At 45.3% G+C, this 22563-nt stretch overlaps 1 protein-coding gene across 5 annotated transcripts in view; it reads right to left on the reverse strand.

Annotated features, from left to right (window-relative positions):
* Window positions 1-22563, reverse strand: part of STXBP1 (syntaxin binding protein 1) — an 80123-nt gene that overhangs the window by 17047 nt on the left and 40513 nt on the right. For all 5 annotated transcript variants that reach the window (XM_016961721.3, XM_016961720.4, XM_063788232.1 and 2 more), the window contains exons 3-13: window positions 21503-21584; window positions 16829-16905; window positions 15178-15256; window positions 14077-14180; window positions 11922-12070; window positions 9945-10029; window positions 9038-9168; window positions 7151-7258; window positions 5380-5440; window positions 3230-3295; window positions 2085-2165 (exon numbers count right to left, since the gene is read on the reverse strand). In XM_016961721.3, coding sequence (XP_016817210.1) covers window positions 2085-2165; window positions 3230-3295; window positions 5380-5440; window positions 7151-7258; window positions 9038-9168; window positions 9945-10029; window positions 11922-12070; window positions 14077-14180; window positions 15178-15256; window positions 16829-16905; window positions 21503-21584 — 1023 coding nt within the window. The remainder of the gene's footprint in view (window positions 1-2084; window positions 2166-3229; window positions 3296-5379; window positions 5441-7150; window positions 7259-9037; window positions 9169-9944; window positions 10030-11921; window positions 12071-14076; window positions 14181-15177; window positions 15257-16828; window positions 16906-21502; window positions 21585-22563) is intronic.

The raw sequence follows: 22563 nt of genomic DNA on the forward strand, positions 1-22563 counted from the left end.
CATGGTGGCACATGCCTGTAGTCCCAGCTACTCAGGAGGCTGAGGCAGGAGGATTGCTTGAGCCCAGGAGTTCAAGGCTGCAGTGAGCTATGATTGCGCCACTGCACTCTAGCCTGGGTGACAGAGCAAGACCCTGGCTCATAACAAAAAAAAAAGACTAAATCTTGGTAGGCCCTCTAGAGGTACAAGGCCCTGTGAGGGAGCGGGACTTAAAGGGATGTGCTTCCCTCCCATGAAAAGTGCTGGGATTTTAGGATGCCTCCGCGTGGGTAGATTCTTTCCATTCTGCTTCCCCTCACATTGAAGCACATGCTTTTTGAGTTTGAACTGCTCCAGGCTTTTAACGTGTTTTTAATCTTTCTACCATGTTTCATGAGTGAGGAAGGGAAAAAAAGAGCCCCCAAACCAGCAAATCCAAACCCCAGGAGATGAAGGGGAAGATATGGGCTGAAAAAGAACTAGACATGAAAAAGAGTGAAGTGAACACAAGTTCCTGGCCCCGCTTCATGATGCAGGCAAGACTCAGATCCAGAGAAGGCAGCACGCTGGTCTCAGCCAACCAGGACTCACAGCTGCAGCTTCCTTTGTGGCTCTTAGGAGGTTGCCTGAAGGCTCTCTTTTTTTCTCTCAAGATCCCAAGAGTCCATACAAATTCTGATCTCGAGTTCATAGTCTCTCTCCAGTCTGTGTCCCAGGAAGGCAGGACACCTCTCACAGGCCATTCACCTTTCAGTCCTACCACCAGCCTCAACAGACATTTGACTAGCAGGACATGATTTTAATAATGCAACTAGTTCAACAATACTTTTGATCACTTCTGAAAATTTGTAAACTTCCAAAATTAATCCCAAACTGCATTTTTACTGATTTAGGTATGACCTATTTTCTAGATGGTCAGGTTCTTTTCAAGAGGACACCTTGTGTTTGCTATAATCCCCTGTAAAATTGATGGATGTTAGCAGGGCTGCTTCCCCTTATAAAATATCCAAAGATACAGGACAGGGCTTACAATCCTAAACTGAGCCTGTCACACCAAACCAGAGGATTGAAATCTTAGCTTCACACTGAGATCCTGAATTGTTTTTTTCTATGAAAAGAGGCCAAGCTGAGGCTTCGGAATCTTATTATTATTATTTTTGAGACAGAGCCTCGTTCTGTTGCCCAGGCTGGAGTGCAGTGGAGCAATCTCTGCTCACTGCAACCTCCGCCTCCTGAGTTCGAGTGATTCTCCTGCCTCAGCCCCCCGAGTCGCTGGGATTACAGGCGCCAGCTACCACGCCCAATTAATTTTTGTATTTTTAGTAGAGATGGGGTTTCACTGTGTTGCCCAAGCTGGTCTTGAACTCCTGACTTCATGATCCGCCCGTCTCGGCCTCCCAAAGTGCTGGAATTACAGGCGTGAGCCACCACGCCCAGCCGGCTTCAGAATCTTTTAACATCTTCTCTTCGCTTAGAAGTTGAACCATGGTTTTATAATGTTGAAACACTTGAAGAATTAGGATGAATCTAAGCCAGGATTAGTGACTCCACAAGACAACCTTGAAAAATGTCAGCAATGATTTCCCTTTTGCAGATGAAAAAAATGAAACACAAAGAAACAGGCACATCAAATAATCAGTGACAGAGACAGAACTCAAACCCCAAATTCTCAATTTACAATCCCAATTGTGATCAGGGATGCTTTGGGCAAATTTCTGATTGCTACTGCTCTACCCTCTGTCAGCCTCGAGGTCTCCAAAGCTGGTCTGGCCATGGCAAGAGTAGAACACATTCAGAATATAAAATTCTGCCAGTCCTGTCAATGTAGGGCTCAGAACCCCACATATCTTTCTTCACTCATTCCAGGGAAAACAGAGCCTTTCAAAATAGGCATGCAAAATCCAAACGGCACAGCATTCCAGACCAATCTAGTCCCTACCATGGACAGTGGAACCACACTGGCTCCAGAGTTGAGACAGCATGATCTAGCAGGCCTTCCCGTCTCTATTTCCTATGATTCTGCAGGATGTTCAAGGGCAGATGTTAAAATTCTGCTGGGTAAATAGGCCTGGCAAAAACTTGCCATGGCAGAAGGAGAGTCCTACCTGCTCCACTCGGCAGAGTTTGTCTACGGTGCCTTGGTAATGCTTCATACAGTCCTCAGCAAGGTGCAGGTGGGTGGAGTACTAGGAAAAAGCACAACAGTTTGTGACCAAGGGACTAATCATGGATGCATGCAACATCTACTGAGCACCTACTACGTATAAAACACCACTGGGCACCAAGGAGTTGCTAGCCTCAGAAAGGAGGTAAAAAGTGTGTACAAGCGGGTACACAAACATCACAAAGTAGAAAGTGTTACATGTCAAAAGAGAGGGACAAACCACATTCTAAAAGAGTTAAGACGAAGGAGAAATCCTTTATGAGGGTAGGTGGCACCATGGTTTTTATTTGAGGCAGAGTCTTGCTCTGTTGCGCAGGCTGGAGTGCAGTGGTGCAACCTCGGCTCACTGCAACCTTTGCCTCCTGGGTTCAAGTGATTCTCCTGCCTCAGCCTCCTGAGTAGCTAGGATTACAGGCACGTGCCACCACGCCCGGCTAATTTTTGTACTTATAGTAGAGACGGGGTTTCACCATGTTGGCCAGGTTGGTCTCGAACTCCTGATCTCAGGTGATCTGCCCACCTCGGTCTCCCAAAGTGCTGGGATTACAGGCATGAGCCACCACACCCAGCCAATGATGGTTTTATTACTACAATGTGTCCACAGATTCTTTGATACTCCTCCTTTCAGGAGGCAGAGCTTCATTCCCTCCTTAACTGTAGGCTGGAATTAGTAGCTTGCTTCTAACAAACAATGTGGAGGAACTGATAATGCATGGCATCCAGGATCAGGACATAAAAGGTATTGTGACTTCCTCCTAGCACTCTCTCTCTCAGATGGCTCACTCTGGGGAAAGCCAATGGCCCTGTTGGGAGGATGCTCAAGGAGCCCTGTGGAGAGGCCCATGTGGTGAGGAACTGAGGCCTCCTGCCAACAGCAAGGGAATAGGAAGGAAAAGATAAAGAAGAGAAAAGAAAGTGACAGGAAATAAGGTGCCTATCCCAGCCTTTCATTTCTTTTCTAATAAACATTGAAGATAACTAAATCTGTGAATTTCCATGAATCAATTAGAGTAGTAGGGCTTTGAGAAGTCTTTTTGCAGCTGTTTCTACTCAATGATTCAAACAGATGATTTGGGGCTGCCATACCTTGCTGAGCTCTTTCTGGTACTGAGGCATCTTCTTCAGCATCTGGGACAGGTCCCGCATGGTGGTCTGTAAGGGAAAGGAAAGCACATGGTGTCACTCTAATGGCCCTGATGTTAGGAGGCTTTGCAAGGCTGGTGGGCACAGGACAGGACAGCTGCCCACACTAGGGTTCCCAAGCGCACACTCTGTAACACTCAAAATGAATCTGTGAAACACAAAATCATGTGTGTTTAGATTTCCAGGCCTCTGGCTCAAAATTTTTTTTGATCCAAATATGATTGTCTTATAGGTTGGGAACTGAACTCTGAAGTCTAGCAGTTATATTTTATTCTATGCTTATTGGACTAGAAAGCTGTTGAGAGCTAATTCTTGCTGAGGAAAAAAAAATCCTTCTATTCACTGCTTTTCTTCATCCTCAGCTCAAGCAGCCTTAGCATCAAGTTTGCACTTCCTCCTGGCAGAAAGACTGTGGCTACGTGGACGGGAGGAGCACAGGGAGGTCACAGAGGGTGGGAATCTGCACCCAATGGGCAAGACAGGTCTGTGTGCTTTCTGTGTGGGCCATCTAATCCCATCCATTTACCCAACAAAAATTTACTGAATTACTACTATATACCAGGAACTATTAGGTGCTGGAGATACAAGGACAAAAGAAAAAAAAAAGAATCTCTAATTCACGGAGAATCAGAGCATCCAGGAGAGGAGCCAAAGCACTGCAGAGATCAGGGCCCTTCGAGGGGACTCACCAGGTAGTGTGGGTGCACGTGGCACAGGCATCTGCCTAGTCTGGGTAGGGACCCGGGGAGGGTTTCCCTGAGGAAATGATGCCTGAGCCAAAGAACCTGGCCAGGTCTGAGGCAAGAGGACACTGGTGTGGCTGGAGCAAGGAGGCAGGGCAAGAAGGATAGGGGCAGAGATGAGACCAGAGAGAGACCTGTGGGGCTGATGATCTGGGCTTTGGAAGGGGTGTGTGTGTGTGTGTGTGTTGCAGATGGGAGTTATTCTAAGGGGAACAAGAAGTCCCTAAATGGTTTTAAGCAAGTGAGTAACACAACCAGAGTTGTATTTTGGTAATTCCACTTCCCTTGACGAAGACAGGTGTGCCACCTCTGATAAACAGGCAGGATATGGAGAGGCCCAGGTAAGGTAGGTTATAAATTCTATAAGGTAGGTTATAATTATATATATATAATTTTATATATATAAATAAGGTAGGTTATAATTTTACCACAAGTTAAAAAAAGGTCTCACAGTTCATTCTTCTGGCTTAAAATGAATCATGATCCAAAACAGTAAATATTAACCATCAGAGTAACAAAAAGCAGTTCTCTGTAAATATCAAAATGTAGGGGCTCTGGATCTGTATCTTTTTTTGTTTGTTTGTTTTAGACAGAGTCTGACTCTGTCACCCAGGCTGGAGTGCAATGGCATGGTCTTGGCTCACTGCAATCTCCACCTCCCGGGTTCAAGCAATTCTCCTGCCTCAGCCTCCCAAGTAGCTGGGATTACAGGTGCCCACTACCACACCAAGATAATTTTTTGTATTTTTAGTAGAGACAGGGTTTCACCATGTTGACAAGGGTGGTCTCGAACTCCTGACCTTGTGATCCACTTGCCTCGGTCTCCCAAAGTGCTGGGATTACAGGTGTGAGCCACCGTGCCCGGCCTGGATCTGTATCTTAAATGTAAAAATGGCTGGGCACGGTGGCTCACGCCTGTAATCCTAGCCCTTTGGGAGGCCAAGGTGGGTGGATAGCTGGAGGTCAGGAGTACAAAACCAGCCTGGCCAAGATGGTGAAACCCCGTCTCTACTAAAAATACAAAAAAATTAGCCAGGGGTGGTGGTGCGTGCCTCTAATCCCAGCTACTCAGGAGGCCGAGGCAGGAGAATCGCTTGAACCCAAAATGCGGAGGTTGCAGTAAGCCAAGATCCTGTCACTGCACCTCAGCCTGGGAAACAGAGCGAGACTCTGTCAAAATAATAATAATAATAATAAAAGCAAAATAAAAATAAGGCAAAATGATATAAACTAAGAGAGGGATATGGCCTTGCTAACCCACTAGTCCTGTTTGGAGGAGGCAGCTTCCCTGCTCTTAGAGAGAAAGCAGGGACTAATTTACTGGGCATTTGAGCACTGGCATGGGTTTACCTTCTCTCCAGTATTCATTCTCTTGCTAGAAGAAAAATCTTTCAGAGACCGGGTGACTTCCCTGGAAGATAAAAGGAGGCAGCTAAGTTTCACAGCAACACCATGGACCTTGCTATGGATGCTATAGGAGTCATGCAATTTTTCCTTTAGGAGTATGTGGTGAGTTTTCCTGCCAGTAAGGTATGCATTTAAAGTTATTTTTGGCCGGGTGTGGTGGCTCACGCCTGTAATCCCAGCACTTTGGGAGGCCAAGGTGGGCAGATCACCTGAGGTTGGGAGTTCGAGACCAGCCTGGTCTATATGGTGAAACCCCATCTCTACTAAAAATATAAAAATTAGCTGGGCATGGTGGCACACTTCTGTAATCCCAGCTACTTGGGAGGCTGAGGCAGGAGAATTGCTTGAACCTGGGAGGCAGAGGCGGCAGTGAGCCAAGATTGTGCCACTGCACTCCAGCCTGGGTGACAGAGCAAGGCTCAGTCTCAAAAAGAAAAAGAAAAAGAAAAAGAAGTTATTTTCTAAGAGAGAAGAGAGACACATAGCTTTTCTAATTAATATTTGAAACCAGTGGTCTCCAGAGTGGGGTGTACCAGATTATTCAAGGAGAAAAAAGAAGAAAATATTAGAATATCTACTTATGTTTATTTTACCTCATTCTTTTCAAATTTATATTGGAATATAAATAGTGAAACATAATTCATGTTTGAAAAATATACAAACATATATATTTATGCTGTAAATACACACATTAGTACAATAAAGCATATTTTAAATTCATAAATACATTTAATTTACTGAAATATGGGTTAATATCTTTTTTATTTTTTGAGATGGAGTTTTACTCTGTCATCCAGGCTGGAGTGCAATGGCGAAATCTTGGCTCACTGCAACCTCCAACTCTCGGGTTCAAGTGATTGTCCTGCCTCAGCCACCCGAGTAGCTGGGACTATAGGCGCACGCCACCACGCTCAGCTAATTTTTGTATTTTTAGTAGAGACTGGGTTTTACCATTTTGGCCAGGCTGGTCTCGAATTCCTGACCTCAGGTGATCCACCTGCCTCGGCCTCCCAAAGTGCTGGGATTACAGGTGTGAGCCACCACGCCTGGCCACAGGTTAGTATCTTTTTAAGTTGAGTGATCAAAAAAGTTTAGAGACCTCTTCTCTAAACAACAGAACTATCCAAGGCTGTATTATTTTCTCACTCTTCCTTGGGAATTTCCTGAATATATCACCAACTCACTGTAGCAGAATGTGTCTTTCTGAAAAAGCAGAATCATTATCTACAGCTTAAAGGTCTTACAACAATGTTTAAATATTAGAAACATTCTGAAACATTTTCAGAGCTGGATACAGTTTAGTAGGGAGACATCAGCTATTGCTCAGGAACTGTAGGTAAAACAGGGAAGGCTGTATACCAGCTATAAAAAAGAAAGTCCAATTGTATACTGTGGTGTTTGGGTCTTTCAATAGAATGAACTAGCTTTAAATTTTTAATGTTTGTAATGCATTTTTCTGAGAGAGCTACATATGTTTTCCAAGAATCCTAAAAGCAGCCCTAATACAGAATTGATTTTCTAACTTCATGAAGTCGGAGTAGCTCAAGCTCAGAGAACAGAAGGGATTTATCATTATGGGTTAGCATGTTGGTGACTCTGCCAAGAAAACGAATTCACACAGTGATGAGCCCCCGCGAGGTGCCCAGAGTGAACACATCATCAATAGCAGCTGGGGAGAGGCGCCTCGCTGGAGAAGGGGGCAGGGGGCTCTTACTGGGACACCTCTGCGATGTGCTTGTGGCGCAGTGCTATCCACAGGTCGTCATCCTCGTCCAGGAGCACCTCCTTCACCCGTGCCTCCCCGATGCCGCTGGTCTCATACCTAGAATGGAGACGGGACTCAGGTGGAGTGCACTGTCTCCACAACATTCATCGAACCCTCTTCAGCTTACAGCGGCAGCAGCTCACCACCCTCAGCTGCCAGATGTTCACAAGTGCCGTCACAACATTGGACCTGTCAGCCAGGCTTGCTGTGGCAGCACTGACCCGGGCTGCAATTCCTCGGGTAGGAGAGATTCAAAGCTCTATTCAAAGTCAACCAATTTGAAATTCTGTCTTAAAATCTTCTGGGTCAGCTGATACAAGCTCCACCTGAGCTGTCTGGTCCAGGGCATGAAGTCAGGTCATACATGAGTTTAGTTATTTACAGGGGAAAGGCAAAGATCACATCTGTCCCTCTGGAAAGGCACTGGGATGTCATCTTCAATATGTGGTGCCTAAATAGCTTCCAGCAGCTGCCTGCAATAGGCCCTCAGCACCAATCACATGGGAAATCGTGAACAGCTGGAGGAGGCACAAATTATAGCTACCAACAGGGAGAACTGAGATTCACTCTTATTTTTAGAATCTTCATTTTGAAACCACTATCTTTATGATGGATGCTATTAAATGCCATGAGAACAATGTCTGTTCTCATACAGTCTGTTTCTTATACAGTCTGGTTCCATAAAAGGAAAAACTGGTTTTTAGAAACTAAATTTCTGATGATTGTTACCAAGAAAAATGTTTTTTACAAATGAAGAAAACAGCTCCTCTGTGAGGAAAGTTCAGTATGAAACTTCTGTTGATATATTTCATCATCATCATATTTCAGGATCTATAAACAAGAAGTTTCAACTCTGCCTCCAGAGAGGCAGAACCAATAAAACAGAAAAAGAAAAAATTTCAACTCTGAATGAGATACACACATAAACACAAAAATCAATATTAACATATCCAAGTAGGCTATGACCTGAGGTGCTGTGAGCTGGGAACCAAAGACCTAAAGTGCTTGTCCTCCCCAAAAAGAGGACAAGTCATGAGTTCCTGTCTAGAAATGCCACATGGATTTGGGGAACTCGCAGAAGAACTTACAGGCTAATTTGCAAGGCTGTGTCAATGAACCGTTTTTCCTAGGGTTAAAAATGCTCTTTGCTGGGTGCTGTGGCTCACACCTATAATCCCAGCACTTTGGGAGGCTGAGGCAGGCGGATCATGAGGTCAGGAGTTCGAGACCAGGCTGGCCAACATGGTGAAACCCCGTCTCTACTAAAGATACAAAAAATTAGCCAGACGTGGTGGTGGGCACCTGTAATCCCAGCTACTTGGGAGGCTGAGGCAGGAGAATTGCTTGAACCCAGGAGGCGGAGGTTGCAGTGAGCTGAGATTGCGCCAATGCACTCCAGCCTGGGCGACAGGGCGAGACTTCATCTTAAGAAAACAACAAACAAAAAAACTCTCTTTTTCTGCCAGGCGTGGTAGCTCATGCCTGTAATCTCAGCACTTTAGGAGGCTGAGGCGGGCGGATCACGAGGTCAGGAGTTTGAGACCAGCCCGGCCAGCACAGTGAAATCCCATCTCTACTAAAAAAATACAAAAAGTTAGCTGGGCATGGTGGCACATGCCTGTAACCCCAGCTACTTGGGAGGCTGAGGCAGGAGAATTGCTTGAACCCGGGAGGCAGAGGTTGCAGTGAGCTGAGATTGTGCCACTGCACTCCCGCTTGGGCGACAGAGCGAGACTCCATCTCAAAACAAACAAAAAAACCCGTTCTTTTTCTAGACATATTTTTGGCTCATGTGCAGAGCCGTATATACTCTGGGGTCTGTAACACTATACTTACTTGTATACATCATTTTCGATAGGCAGCAGATCATAACTCATAGCCTGAAAAGTCAATTCATGGAGCACAGGGGAGCTGGGGTCAAAGCCTCGATCCAGGATCAGGAGCTGGGAGCGTGCCTTGTCTGGGCCCTGGGGGAAAACAGGGAGATGCTTCACAAGCCACCCAGCCAACTCCGGCTTCTCCACCTAGCGAACCCCTCTTGTAAAGGAGGGCAGCAGGAAGCAAACTCTGAGGTGCAAAGTTACTAACACAGCACAGAAGTCTACTGCTAGACAAGATCACCAAAAATACCCTAAAAGACTCCAGTGTTTCTATTTCATAGCAAGCGCACTTAGGGGCAGATATGAAACGCTAGGAGCCGAAGTGAGTTTCTGTAGGAAACTGCCCAAGTTCAACTACAAATGGGGCAACCACACTCCAGTGTGCCTGGGACTAAGCGGGTTCCCAGGACCTGGGACTTTCAGTTTTAAAATCAAGGTGGTGAGGAAACAGCTCTGTATCTTGATTGTAAGATGGTTACATGAATCTATCCATGTGTAAAACTGCACAGGACTGTACACAGAGCATGTGTAAAAACCAGTGAATGCTGAATGAGCTCTGAAGCGTGTGTCAGTGTCGATTTTCTGGTTTGCTATTATGCTTCTGGGGGTTTCCCAGGACTTGGGCCATTCAGAGCTGCAACCAGGAAAGCCCTGGCAAACAGAACAAGTTGGTCACCCTGGCCACGCTGAACACATGTAGATGGCCCTGCCCCAGGGGCTTCAGGCATTTCACTGGAAGCCAGTCCCCAGGAAAAGCAGCACTGACACATGCTCTGTGGCAACAGAACCAAGCTGTCTCTGGGACTGTCACACAAACACTGCGGTCCTTGGTAAGAGAACCACGTGGTCCAAGCCAGACTTACCTCCCCCATTGTTGGGTCATCAGCTTTATAGGCATCGAGCTTGTCCTGGATTAGCTGAGCCAGCAGGGCATTGTCCTTGTATTCCCTGACAAAGGAGGGGTGACAGAGCATGAACCACCCAGCACCCATGATGGTGCTGGCTGCCCCGGGGAAAGGAAGCCAAGCAGTGCAGCGGGGTTAGGGGAGATGTGAGCATCGTCTGTATTCGTGTTTTTACAATGAGAGTATAATTAGAAAGGAAAAGCAAAATAAAACACTTAGCTCAGTGCCTGGACCATAAGTAAGTGATTTTCTTATTGCTTTTATCCAGAATGATCTAAGTGGAAACAGATGTCTTTCCAAGCAGCTTCAGATAAACTGCCGCACTTCCACTGGGGGCCCTGACCAGTCAGTGAACCTTTTGCCATGATCAGGCTCCCAGCCTGACTCCCATGATTCTCACTTCCCTCAGTTCACATTCTCTTGGGTCTTGTTTTGTTTTGTTCGTTGGAGAGTGACATTTCAGCTGGCATGGCCAGAACAATGTGAGAACCTTTGAACCTTTCCCCATGGCTGGGTCTGACAGCACTCCCTGGGCCCCACCTGACCTGATGCTGGGGCGGCGGCTGCCTGCTTCCTGGCCAGTCTCAGCACTGCAGCAGCCCTGCTACCAGCCTGAGCTCCCACCAGTCAGTCAGGAGATGCCACCTAGGTCCCATTTCTTAACTGCCGGCCGGCTTTGTCCATGAGTACCAACAGTGGAGGGAAGCCAGGCACTGGGACAGCAACCGGAAGGTGTTTTTCTATGGCCACAACTTCCAGGAGACAATGAGGTCACAGGATGGGTGAACCCATGATCCGTGGCACCACCAAGCTCTTGGTTACCACAGCACAATGCCTTGGCAGCCTAAGCCCTTCCTGCCCTACTCCCAACCTGCTGGCAGTTCCGAGTCCACCTCTGCACCCTCTCAGATTCTGTCCTTACCTGTCCACCCCGTTCCCATCACTCCAAGACCAGGCCCTTTGTTCCTCCTGCAGTGGCCTCCTGGTTAGCCACCCCTTCTGGTTTTTCCTTGCCCTGACTCCTGCTTATACTCCAGCCTTCACTCTCCCAGAGCACTGTGGTCATCCCCGTCCAAATCCCCCATAGGTTTCCAGTGATAACCACCGAAGGACATAATCCCAAACCTGTCATCCAAGACCTCCAGAATTGGCTTCATCCCACGCCACTGCCGTACACATACACTGTGCTGGACTACCCATCTTCCCCAAATGTGCCCCACATTTTCCCAACTCCCAAGTTTTTGTTTATACCAAATGCAAGAGCCAACTGTGCACACAAAATGCTGGCCTCTCTCTCCTCATAAGCCTATCGTCACCTGTGGTCTGCAGACGGGCTTCACCCTTGGCTCAAAGGGCCCTCTCCCTACTGTGGCTGTCCCCAGCACTTGGCCTGTCCTGTCTCGCAGGGTCGAGCCTGCAGGGGTGCATCTCTCATGCACATACACGCTGGAAGGCACATCCCACCCATCCTCCCTGATCATGGGCTGGGTCTTCAGCTTCAGGTGCCCCCAGCACTCAGCAAGCAAGTGAGAAATGCGTGGCTTGATAAAATCTGAGGAACATGTCCTTTGGAGAATTACTCTCTTTGTATTTTATCTTACTCTGAAACATCTTTAGTAAAGATAGTATTTGTTTTTAAAGATTAGAAAGAAATTAAAACGGTAGGCAGCCTGAGTTGCAGTTACATAGAGGTTCACATTTTCGTTATTCAATAGTTGATTTATGCTTTTTTCTGCATGTATTATTATATTTCACTATAACATTGAGAAGATAACAAAACCACTGGAAGAATAATTTGAAGTAAGAGATGCTCAAATCCTGATCTTCTTGAGACAACTGTCAGAGGAACCTTAAGGCCGGAGGAGGAGTCCAGGCCAGCTCCTCACTTGGGGGACACACGGGAGGCCACTCCAGCAGACTGGTGCACTGCCTTACCCTCGATACCGCACAGCCGGGTACTCCTTCAGGGTGGCACAAAGGGTCGCGATCTGCTCTGCCAGGCGCTCCAGTATAGGATTCTTCATCTGAGCCTTGTGGGGACTGTAGAAGCTTTGGAAAGAGTCAGCAGAGTCCAAGGAATAGACCTGGGGAGGAGAAAAAGTATTAATACATATTGTGAACTATCAGAGTATTCTCTGACCCTGGCAGTGAGTCTACAGAATATGTTCCCGTTTCTTCCACAAATATGTGCTGGGTGCCTACCATGTGCCCATGTGCTAAACACTTGGGAACTATTAGTGACCAAAACATCCCTATCCTCAAGGAGTTTGCAATCTAGTAGGAGAAAGCAGACAATAAACATAATGAAAAGTGAATTGTGTGGTCCTGAGAAACTGGCAAGTATATGAGAAAATATCAGAGCAGGGGAGGATGTCCAGGAGGGGTGGACAGGGAGGACACCAGGACTCGCTGAGAAGGTAACATCTGAGCAAGGGCTTGAAGGTGGGATGTTTACAGGGGACTTCCACATGGAGGGAACAGGCAGTGCCAAGGACCTTGGGCGGGTGTGTACCTAGGGTGCCTGGAGAACAGTGACAAGGCCAGGAGGAGAGCAGAAGGGATTAGTGTGAGACTACACTGGAAATTGTAAGCTTAGTTTCAATAAATAAGAGACAAGCCAGATACTGTGCTGTGACTGTGGGCAAATAAAGGAGCTATTTATGGATTTAATAATACCTTATCTTCAGTAGCGTGTTCTAAGTATTTGTCTTTTCTTTCTTTCTTTCTTTCTTTTTTTTTTGAGATAGAATCTTGCTCTGTTGCCCAGGCTGGGGTGCAGTGGCATGATCTCGGCTCACTGCAGGGTCCGCCTCCCGGGTTCACGCCATTCTCCTGCCTCAACCTCCCAAGTAGCTGGGACTATAGGTGCCCGCTACCACGCCTGGCTAATTTTTTTGTATTTTTAGTAGAGATGGAGTTTCACTGTGTTAAACAGGATGGTCTCGATCTCCTGACCTCATGATCCTCCCGTCTTGGCCTCCCAAAGTGCTGGGATTACAGGCGTGAACCATCATGCCTGGCCGTATTTGTCTCTTCTTTTTCTGTTTCTTTTTTTTTTTTTTTTTTTGGAGTGTGCTAGAAGTTGAAGATTCTCTCTTAAATGACTGAGTCTTCCAGTTATCAGTATTCTCTTAAATTCTCATTTATATAAACTACCTTAATCTTAAAAAATGGTATTCGAAAAATAGTTTACTTTCTTAAAATTTCTGAAATATAAGATTGTTCAATATGCTAAAGCTGGATTTTGTTCTATCCAGGTGGGGATGGAACACACAGAAGAAAAAAAAATTCCTTCCCCCAAGCGGGTGACAGGCTTTAGGCCAAGTGAGAAGGAAGCCTGTTTTTAAATGTTCACACTATATATTATGCATCTCTCCTTCTCTAAGAATAGGTCACTCTCTGGTGTCTCGAAGCTGATCTGTAAAGATCCAATATGCCACAATCATCTTTTAGCTCCGTAAAATGCATCAAAGTCCTGTGGTTTTTGTTTCCTTGTCTGGTAAGAGAAGACATTTTAACAACTCTCAAAATACCAAGACAAGTTGTGTCTGTTCTCTCACAATCAGCTTCACCTTTATTTGTTTAATAATTTTGTTTGTTTCCAAGGGAGTGCTTTATGGGCCTGGCATTTGGCACCTGAAGTGTTAACGGCTAATGACGAAGGCTGCCATCTGCTCTCTCAGCACATGACAAGCTGAGGTTATCTCCACGTAAAAAACAGTCTCCTTCGCAGCAGATGGGATGCTTCTGCTCCCCACCCTCGCTCTCCTTCCAAGCTCGTTTCTGATTGGCTACTTTGTGGTTATTCAAGGAGTCAGCCGACAGGAGTGAACACTGAGAGCAAGGATGAAATGCACACAAAGAAAGGCACAAGGCTGAAGCAAAGTCAGAAACAACTGGAGAGTAAGATGAGGGCAGGGGGCAGGCCCTATGGAATACTATTTCCATTCAGTAAACATCCACTTCTAACCTGTCATTTGGCAATTCAGAGCATGGTACCTTCCCTCCTCAACTCTTTAGTAGGTCCCACCCCACCCTCTCAGAATAAGACAGGATGCAGATTTCCTTTGCACTCCCTACTCAGGCTCACCTGGGATTCATACGGGAGAAATGCAATATTGATTTCCGTCAGAGTTTTGATGACTTTGGCTGCTCGGGATTTTACCAGTTCATTAAACAGGGCATCTGGACAAGCTGCAAACATGACAAAAGACAGTTGGCTTTCCTGTCCATTTGCTGGTTCATTTAACAGCTGCACATGTACAGTGGGCTCTTCATTTTATCAGGATTTTTTTTTTTTTTTTTTGAGATGGAGTCTCATTCTGTCACCCAGACTGGAGTGCAATGGCGTGATCTTGCTCACTGCAACCTCCGCCTCCCGGGTTCAAGCAATTCTCCCACCTCAGCCTCCCGAGTAGCTGGGATTATAGGCACCTGCTGTCATATCCAGCTAATTTTTGTATTTTTGTAGAGACGGGGTTTCACCATGTTGACCAGGCTGGTCTCGAACTTTTGATCTCAGGTGATCCACCCGCCTAGGCCTCCCAAAGTGCTGGGATTATAGGCGTGAGCCACCACACCCGGCCAAAATCCTTCTTCTGCTATATCCTTTCCACTTTCTCAGTGGTGAGTGCTGTGGGAGTTTATCCCTAGAGAGAAGATCTCTGGGTGAATTCTTACTGTTTTATACTCTGTAGCTGTCCAGGTCAATTCATCTCCCTCTGCTTCTCCGCTAGGATCTGAGCATAAAATCCTCAAAACATAAGAAAACTAATTCTAGGGTAATGATGCAGATTCTATCTAATACAAAGACTACTGGATTGGAATATCTTTGTAGTTGAAAAATTGATGGAAACATACTACAGCATACAGTGCTAACTGGAAGTCTACATAATGAAATGCCAAGCCTCAGGAAGGTCATTCTCAGCACCAAGCCTGTCCGTCCTGAGAAGAGGTGCTTGTGTGCTATTTTTCAGCAGGAAGGACTGCATGATCTAGTGGGTTTGTATTTGCGTGCACTTATTTTTGTCTCTTATGCAATTTATCTTCTGAAGAGAAACCAGCAGATCGGGACAAGCATGGTAACAACCCATTTCTTCCCTCTTGACCTGCCTTAGTTTTGGCTCAGCCCAGCTGTGCAGAAATGCTAACCTGCCTGATGGGACTGGGGACAGCTCTTGGTTGTACTCACAGTCAGTGAAGAAGACGTGTGCAGCCCGGTATTTAGCAGTCGGCGGGTCCTTAAAGTCACTGATGAGAGAGTGGACGGACTGTGGATGGGGGGGAAAAAGAGGCACCTGAATCCAATTCTAGAGCCAAATGGGACCTGTATCTGAACTGAGTTAAATCCAATGGCTTCAAGCCACTTGCACAAAATCAGGGGATTTTTGATGCATAATTCTAACACTCATGTTTGGCCATAACCAAGTCCTGAGGACTTAAAATTAGTATTATTTCAGAGTTTAGATGAACAAAGGCCTTCTTAGCTCATTCTGGAATGACAGTATCAGTTCTTTGGAGCCACTGTAATTAGTTGTTAGGAAGACACCCACAAAAAAGGAAACCCGGCAGAAACCTGCCAGGAGATTCATATTGATGACCTTTTGGCAATTTAATTGCATCTGTAGAAATTCATATGTAAGCCAGTTTTCAAAGTGAAAAAAAAAAGTGTGAAAATTGGAGGAAATTTATATAGACTAAGACACCTAAGGCTGGCATGGTGGCTCACGCCTGTAATCCCAACACTTTGGGAGGCCAAGGCAGGTGGATCACTTGAGCTCAGGAGTTTGCCACTAGCCTGGGCAACATAGCAAGATCTCCATCTCTACCAAAAATTAGCTGGGCATGGTGGCATGTGCCTGTAGTCCCAGCTGTTTGGGAGGCTGAGGTGGGAGGATCACTTAAGCCCCGGAGGTCGGGGCTGTAGTGAACTGTGATCACAACACTGCACTCCAGCCTGGGTGATGGAGAGAGACCTGTCTCAAACAAAAACAAAAACAAACAAACAAAAAACAACAACAACAACCCAAAAAAAAACAAAAAAGGCTGAGAGTGGTGGCTCATGCTTGTAATCCCAGCACTTTGGGAGACCAAGACAGGTGGATCACTTGAGGTCAGGAGTTCGAGACCAGCCTGGCCAACATGGTGAAACCCTGTCTCTACCAAAAATACAAAAATTAGCTGGGTGTGGCGGGGTGGGGGGGGGGGTGCCTGTAATCCCAGCTACTTGGGAGGCTGAGGCAGGAGAATCTCTTGAACCTGGGAGGCAGAGGTTGCAGTGAGCCGAGATCGTGCCACTGCACTCCAGCCTGGGCAACAGAGCTAGACTTCGTCTCAAAAAACAAAACAAAACCAACAAAACAAAACAAAACAAAACCTGCCTAAGACAACTATTACCCAGAAGCAAGGAGTTGGACCTTGTTTGGATAGTGATTTGAAGTAACCTCCAAAATTATAAGACAGGTAAATGTGAACAGTAACTGGATATTGATAAAATAAAATGAAAGCATAAAATACCAAAGTCTGGAGGTGGACTGCTAATTAGACAGAGTGGGTCCTACCTGAAGAGGGAGTGCAAGGGGGAAAAGTAGAATGATCCAGGGCCACGGAACACAGGCTCTGGTTTTCTGCACAGCTGCTGTGTTTAAGAACGCTTAATACATTCATCACTTCTCACTGCATAAACACCACCCCCGACCCCACCCCATTGTGGATTGCATGCTTAAACAGAGCAGTGTGTTAAATGCGTGCTTAACCTAGAAATGTCAGACAGTCTGTGCCACATAAATCCCAAGCCAGTCCATCTAACCTTAGCCAGAGTCCTCCTCTGGTGGAAGGTTTACCTTCTCGGATGGAGTGATGAGATACACAGCCTCCAGGCTGGGGAGCGGCTCTCTGCGCTTATTGATATCTTCCACAACTAGACAACAAAACAACCCACAGTGAATAAGAAAACATGATGGGTGACCATAAAACCAGAAGCAATATAGACAGGCTACCTTCAGACTGTTGCAGATAAATATCTACAGTGGGGGACCGGGGGGAATCATTCACTCATTCCTTAAGGTTACCACGTTCCTTGGGAGTGAATTCCATGGTCTCAACATGCCCAAGATGTTAGAATCTGAAATCTGGGCTGGGCATGGTGGCTCATGACTGTAATCCCAGCACTTTGGGAGGCTGAGGTGGGCACATCACTTGATGTCAGGAGTTCAAGACCAGCCTGGCCAACATGGTGAAACCTCATCTCTACTAAAAAACTACAAAAATTAGCCAGGCATGTTGGAATGTGCCTATAATTCCAGCTACTCAGGAGGCTGAGGTGGGAGAATCGATTGAACCTGGGAGGTGGAGGCTGCAGTAAGCCAAGATTGTACCACTGCACTCCAGCCTGGGTGACAGAGTGAGACTCCATCTCAAAAGCAACGACAAAAACAACAACAAAGAAAAATCTGAAATCTTCACACTAGATAGTTCTCACTTCCCATTTCAGTTTAAGTAAATTCATTGATCTGTTCTGAGAGAAAATGGAAAATGATATCTAATTCTGTCAAGAATGGGTCCTTTGCCTCTTCTTCAGCTTTGTCTCATCTGCCCTAGATAATCCCAATTCCTTTGGAATTTCCATGTTGGGTTTATTTATCAACAGCTGGATAGTTTCATTGCTCTCCTCTGCATATCAAATGAGGGCATTCCAACCACATTCTTTATACAATATTGCTTCCTTCAATAGTGCAAAGATTAAATGTTCTATTTGGTTAAAACAAACCATAGGCTTTGGTTTGCTTGTTTCCTCTACAGTTATGTCAGGGACTTCACCTGGAAAGAACAGCTTTTGGGAGAATCTTACCAATCACCTGGTAATGCTTAAAATGTGTTACCTACTGTCCTCTGGCATTGAGAGAGCAAGGCAATTATACAGGTGCCATTCTTTCTATGCAGATCATTTAAGCAGATAAAAGCATCACTTTAGAGGATTGTAACATTTATAAAGACTTGGAATATTTATAAAGACTTTCACCTTAAATAATGTTCAAATTAATACCAAAAATCCCCAAACATCTACTTTACCAGTGGTTATAGATTTGTTTAATTTCATAGGCCACTAATATTTCCCCCCAAAATGTTTCAGAGCTTCAACATAGGGTTGCTAACTTTTAAATTTTGTTAAGTAAGAACACTTTTTCTTTCTTTCTTTCTTTCTTTTTCTTTTTGAGACAGTCTTGCTCTGTCGCCCAGGCTGGAGTGCAGTGGCACGATCTTGGCTCACTGCAACCTCCACCTCCCAGGTTCAAGTGATTCTCCCACCTCAGCCTCCTGAGTAGCTGAGACTACAGGCACGTGCGACCATGCTCGGCTAATTTTTGTATTTTTAGTAGAGACAGGGTTTCACTCTGTTGGACAGGCTGGTCTCAAATTCCTGACCTTGTGAGCCGCCTGCCTCTGCCTCCCAAAGTGCTGGGATTACAGGTGTGAGCCACCATGCCCGGCCATAAGGACATTTTTTAAAAACCACTTTTGGGGGTAGGCAAGAGTCTGTGTATAGTGGAGAGCTCTGAATCCCCATCTCCCACAGGAAGTCAGTTAATAATATCTAATATCACTGAATCAAGAGAAAATAGAACAAGCATTTATGTAGAAAAATAAAAAAGATGACCAGAATGAAGGGCGAGGTGGCTGCCTCTGGGGTAATAGACCCCAAGGATGGGAGATGGGAGGACAGGAGGTCACTGCTCTTTTCTTAGATCCTTGTTAGCTCCATTTAGTGTTTTTCTCCTTTACTTTTGTGTTTTTTGTCTGTTTTTGCTTTGATAGACGAAAAAAATAGTTTCAAAAATTCAATGAAGAAAATAACATCATAAACTCAAAATAGGGGCAAGCCTAGTCTTAAAACTGACTTGGGGCAGGGCACAGTAGCTCATGTCTGTAATCCCAGCACTTTGGGAAGCCAAGGCGAGCAGATAACTTGGGGCCAGGAGTTCAAGACCAGTTTGGCCAACATGGTGAAACCCTGTGTCTACTAAAAAAAAAAAAAAGAAAAAAAGAAAATAGCCGGGTGTGCTGGCGCCTGCCTGTAATCCCAGCTACTCGGGAGGCTGAGGCACGAGAATTGCCCAAACCCCAGAGGCAGAGTTTGCAGTGAGTCAAGATTGCACCACTATACTCCATCCTGGGCAACAGAGCAAGACTCTGTCTCAAAAACAAACAAACAAAAAACACACTGACTTAGGTCACTAAATGACATAAAAGTCACATAAAAAATTGTGTATGTGTGCCAAGTGCAGTGGCTCACTCCTGTAATCCCACCACTTTGGGAGGGCGAGGCAGGTGGATCACTTGAGGTCAGGAGTTCGAGACCAGCCTAGCCAACATGGTGAAACCCTGTCTCTACTAAAAATACAAAAATTAGCCAGGCGTGATGGCAGGTGCCTGTAATCCCAGCTACTTAGGGGGCTGAGGCAGGATAATCCCTTGAACCCAGGAGGCAGAGGTTGTGGTGAGCTGAGATTGTGCCACTGCCCTCCAGCTTGGGAGACAGCAAGACTCTGTCTCAAACAAACAAACAAACAAACAAACAAACAAAAAAAAAAACTATGTATGCCATTTACAGGACTGTGCTTCTGCTGATAGATACACTGGATCTGTTTTTTAAAAATGAAGGAATCACATCCATGTGCAACCAAAATGAATACAGACACATACATTATACCCTTTAGAAATGTTAACTCAAAATGGATCACAGACCTAAATGTAAAATGCGAAATTATAAAATTCCTAGAGGATTACATAAAAGAAAAGCTAGGTGTCCTTGGATTTGGCAATGACTTTTTAGATATGACACCAAAGTGACAATCCATGAAAACAAGAATTGATAAGCTGGACTTCATTAAAATTAAAAAGTACTGCTCTGTGCAAGATGCCATCAAGAGAATGAAAAGACAAGCCACAGACTGAGGGCAAATATTTCCAAAAGACATATCTGATAAAGAACTGTTATCCAAAATATACAAATATCCCTTAAAATTCAACAATAAGAAAACAAATAACCCAATTAAAAAATGGGCCAAAGACCTTACAGACACTGCACCAAAAAACAATATACAGATGGCAAATAAGCATGTGAAAAGATGCTCCACATCCTAAGTCATCAGGGAAATGCAAATTAAAACAACAATACCATACCACCACACAGCTGGTAGAATGCTCAAAATTCAGAACACTGACAACTCCAAATGCTGGTAAGGATGTGGAGCAACAGGAATTCTCATTCACTACTGCTGGGAATGCAAAATGGTCAGCCACTTTGAAAAATGGTTTGGCAGTATCTTACAAAACTAAGCATACTTACCATGTGATCCAGCAATCCTGCTCCCTATTATTTACCAAAAGTTATAGCACACATTCCAAAGTGTGAATAAAACATAAACATACAAATAACCATAAGGCAAATGTCTAAATAAGCACTACCCCAGTTAAGAAACGAAACCCAATCAGCACCACAAAAGTGCCCTGGCTCCAGCTCACATTCCCCTCTATCAACACCATTTCCTCTCTTCCCCGCAAACAGAATCATTATCCTCCCTTGAATGGTGAGCTCTTCTCTTGAGGTTTTACCCCTTACATCTGCATTTTAAAACAACACAGCTGAGCTCTGCGGTCTGAACTCTGTGGAATGAAGGCTCACTATCAGTGGTCTTTCGTGTCTTGCTGTCTTTGCTCACCGTTGTTCATCAGATGCATTCATGTTACTGTGAGCGCTCAGGGCTCGCCCATTTTCATCCCTGTAGAGTATTCTACTGTGTAATTGCACGCAACTGATTTAACCATTCTACACTTGATGGACGTTTTGGTTATTTTCCACTTGGGGAACCTATGAGCAACACTGCACATGTATTACTGCACATGTATCCTGGGCACACATACCGGAGGTTGTCTAGGACACACACCTGACCACAGACTTGCTGGCTCACAGGACATGCATACCTTCAACTTTACTAGACACTGCCAAGTGGTTTTCAAAGGGGCTACACCAGCAGACATTCCATCACGTAGGAGTTTCCATTTTTCTACCTCCTCACCGTCACTTGGCATTATCAGAGATTAAATATTCTAATATTTTGAATCTATATCGGCATCTCACTCTGGTTTGAATTGCATTTCCCCGACCACTAATGACAGTGGACAATTTTCATAGATTGATTGGCCATTTGGATTTCTTCTTTTGTTAAGTGCCTGCTCAGAACTTTTTTCTATTGGGTGGGCTGCCTTTTCTTTCTTGATTTAACCTTTCTTTTGGCATTCCTTTAACAGACATTGAATGAGCATCTAGCCCTGGATTTGGTGCTAGGGATTCAGTGATGAACAAGATAGCCTTGGGCCTCTCAGGAGCTTCTGGTCTTAGCACACAGGTTGCTGGAAGAATCTAAAATCGAAGGAGATAATAATGAATAGGAAAGAGCTAAGCCCGCCACAGAGAGAAGGCTCCAGCACTGCTCAAGTGCAGAGCGCATGCTCACTCGTTATGCCCTCGGTCATGATGTCTGTCATCTTGCAGCAGGAGGACAGCATCCTCATGCTTAACTGATCCACCACCAGCACCTGCAAGGAAAGAGAACAGCGTATGGGCTGCATGGCATCTGCTGTGATTTCGCTCAGCTTACCGCATCAGACTCCAAAAGGAGCTCCAGAAGTACAGAATACAGAAGAAACCATATTTCCTATGGACCAGAAGCCCACGGGGACACATGCTCACTTGTACCTCCCATACCCTAACCTAACTTTCTAGGAGTTAGAGTTTCCTCTCACTGATGTAATTTTATAAACTTAAAAAAAAAAAAGTTTTTATTTCCCATGACAAAGTAAATACCCATTTAAAAAAGGAAAAAAAATCAGTCGGGCATGGTGGCTCATGCCTGTAATCCCAACACTTTGGGAGGCTGAGGCGGGTGGATCACTTGAGGTCAGGAGTTCGAGATCAGCCTGGCCAACATGGTGAAACCCCGTCTCTACAAAAATTAGCCAGGTGTGGTGACTCACACCTGTAATCCCAGCTACGTGAGAGGCTGAGGCAGGAGAATGTTTGAACCCAGGAAACGGAGGTCGCAGTGAGCCGAGATTGCGCCATTGCACTCCAGCCTGGGCAACAGCAAGACCCCATCTCATAATAATAATAATAATAAATAAATAAAGGAAATATCATCTATAGCTCCAACATTCAGACATAATCATATTAGTGAGTACTTTTTCACGGCACGCACTTGTGTTTAAGGGGAGAGTGAACACTAGTGCCTGCACATGTGGTCTGGCATGTGGGGACTTGATGAAAAGCATCATCAGAACTGTGCCACTAACACACATGTCAGCTGGGACATAGTGTACCTTAGTCTAGGCTGTAAGAACAAGAACATTCCAGTCCTGGCCTAAAAGCTTCAGACCTGCAACTCTTCAGCTAACCTTTCTTATCTTCATTCAGCCCACAGTGGAGAGGAAGCTGGCAGTTAAAACAAGGCTATTTATCCTCTCTTTTTGTAATGCTATAAACTGAGAAGGGGGCAACAGGAGGAAGACACATCAGGGC

The sequence above is a fragment of the Pan troglodytes genome, chromosome 11 (genome assembly GCF_028858775.2).
Source record: "Pan troglodytes isolate AG18354 chromosome 11, NHGRI_mPanTro3-v2.0_pri, whole genome shotgun sequence".
Lineage (NCBI taxonomy): Eukaryota > Metazoa > Chordata > Mammalia > Primates > Hominidae > Pan > Pan troglodytes.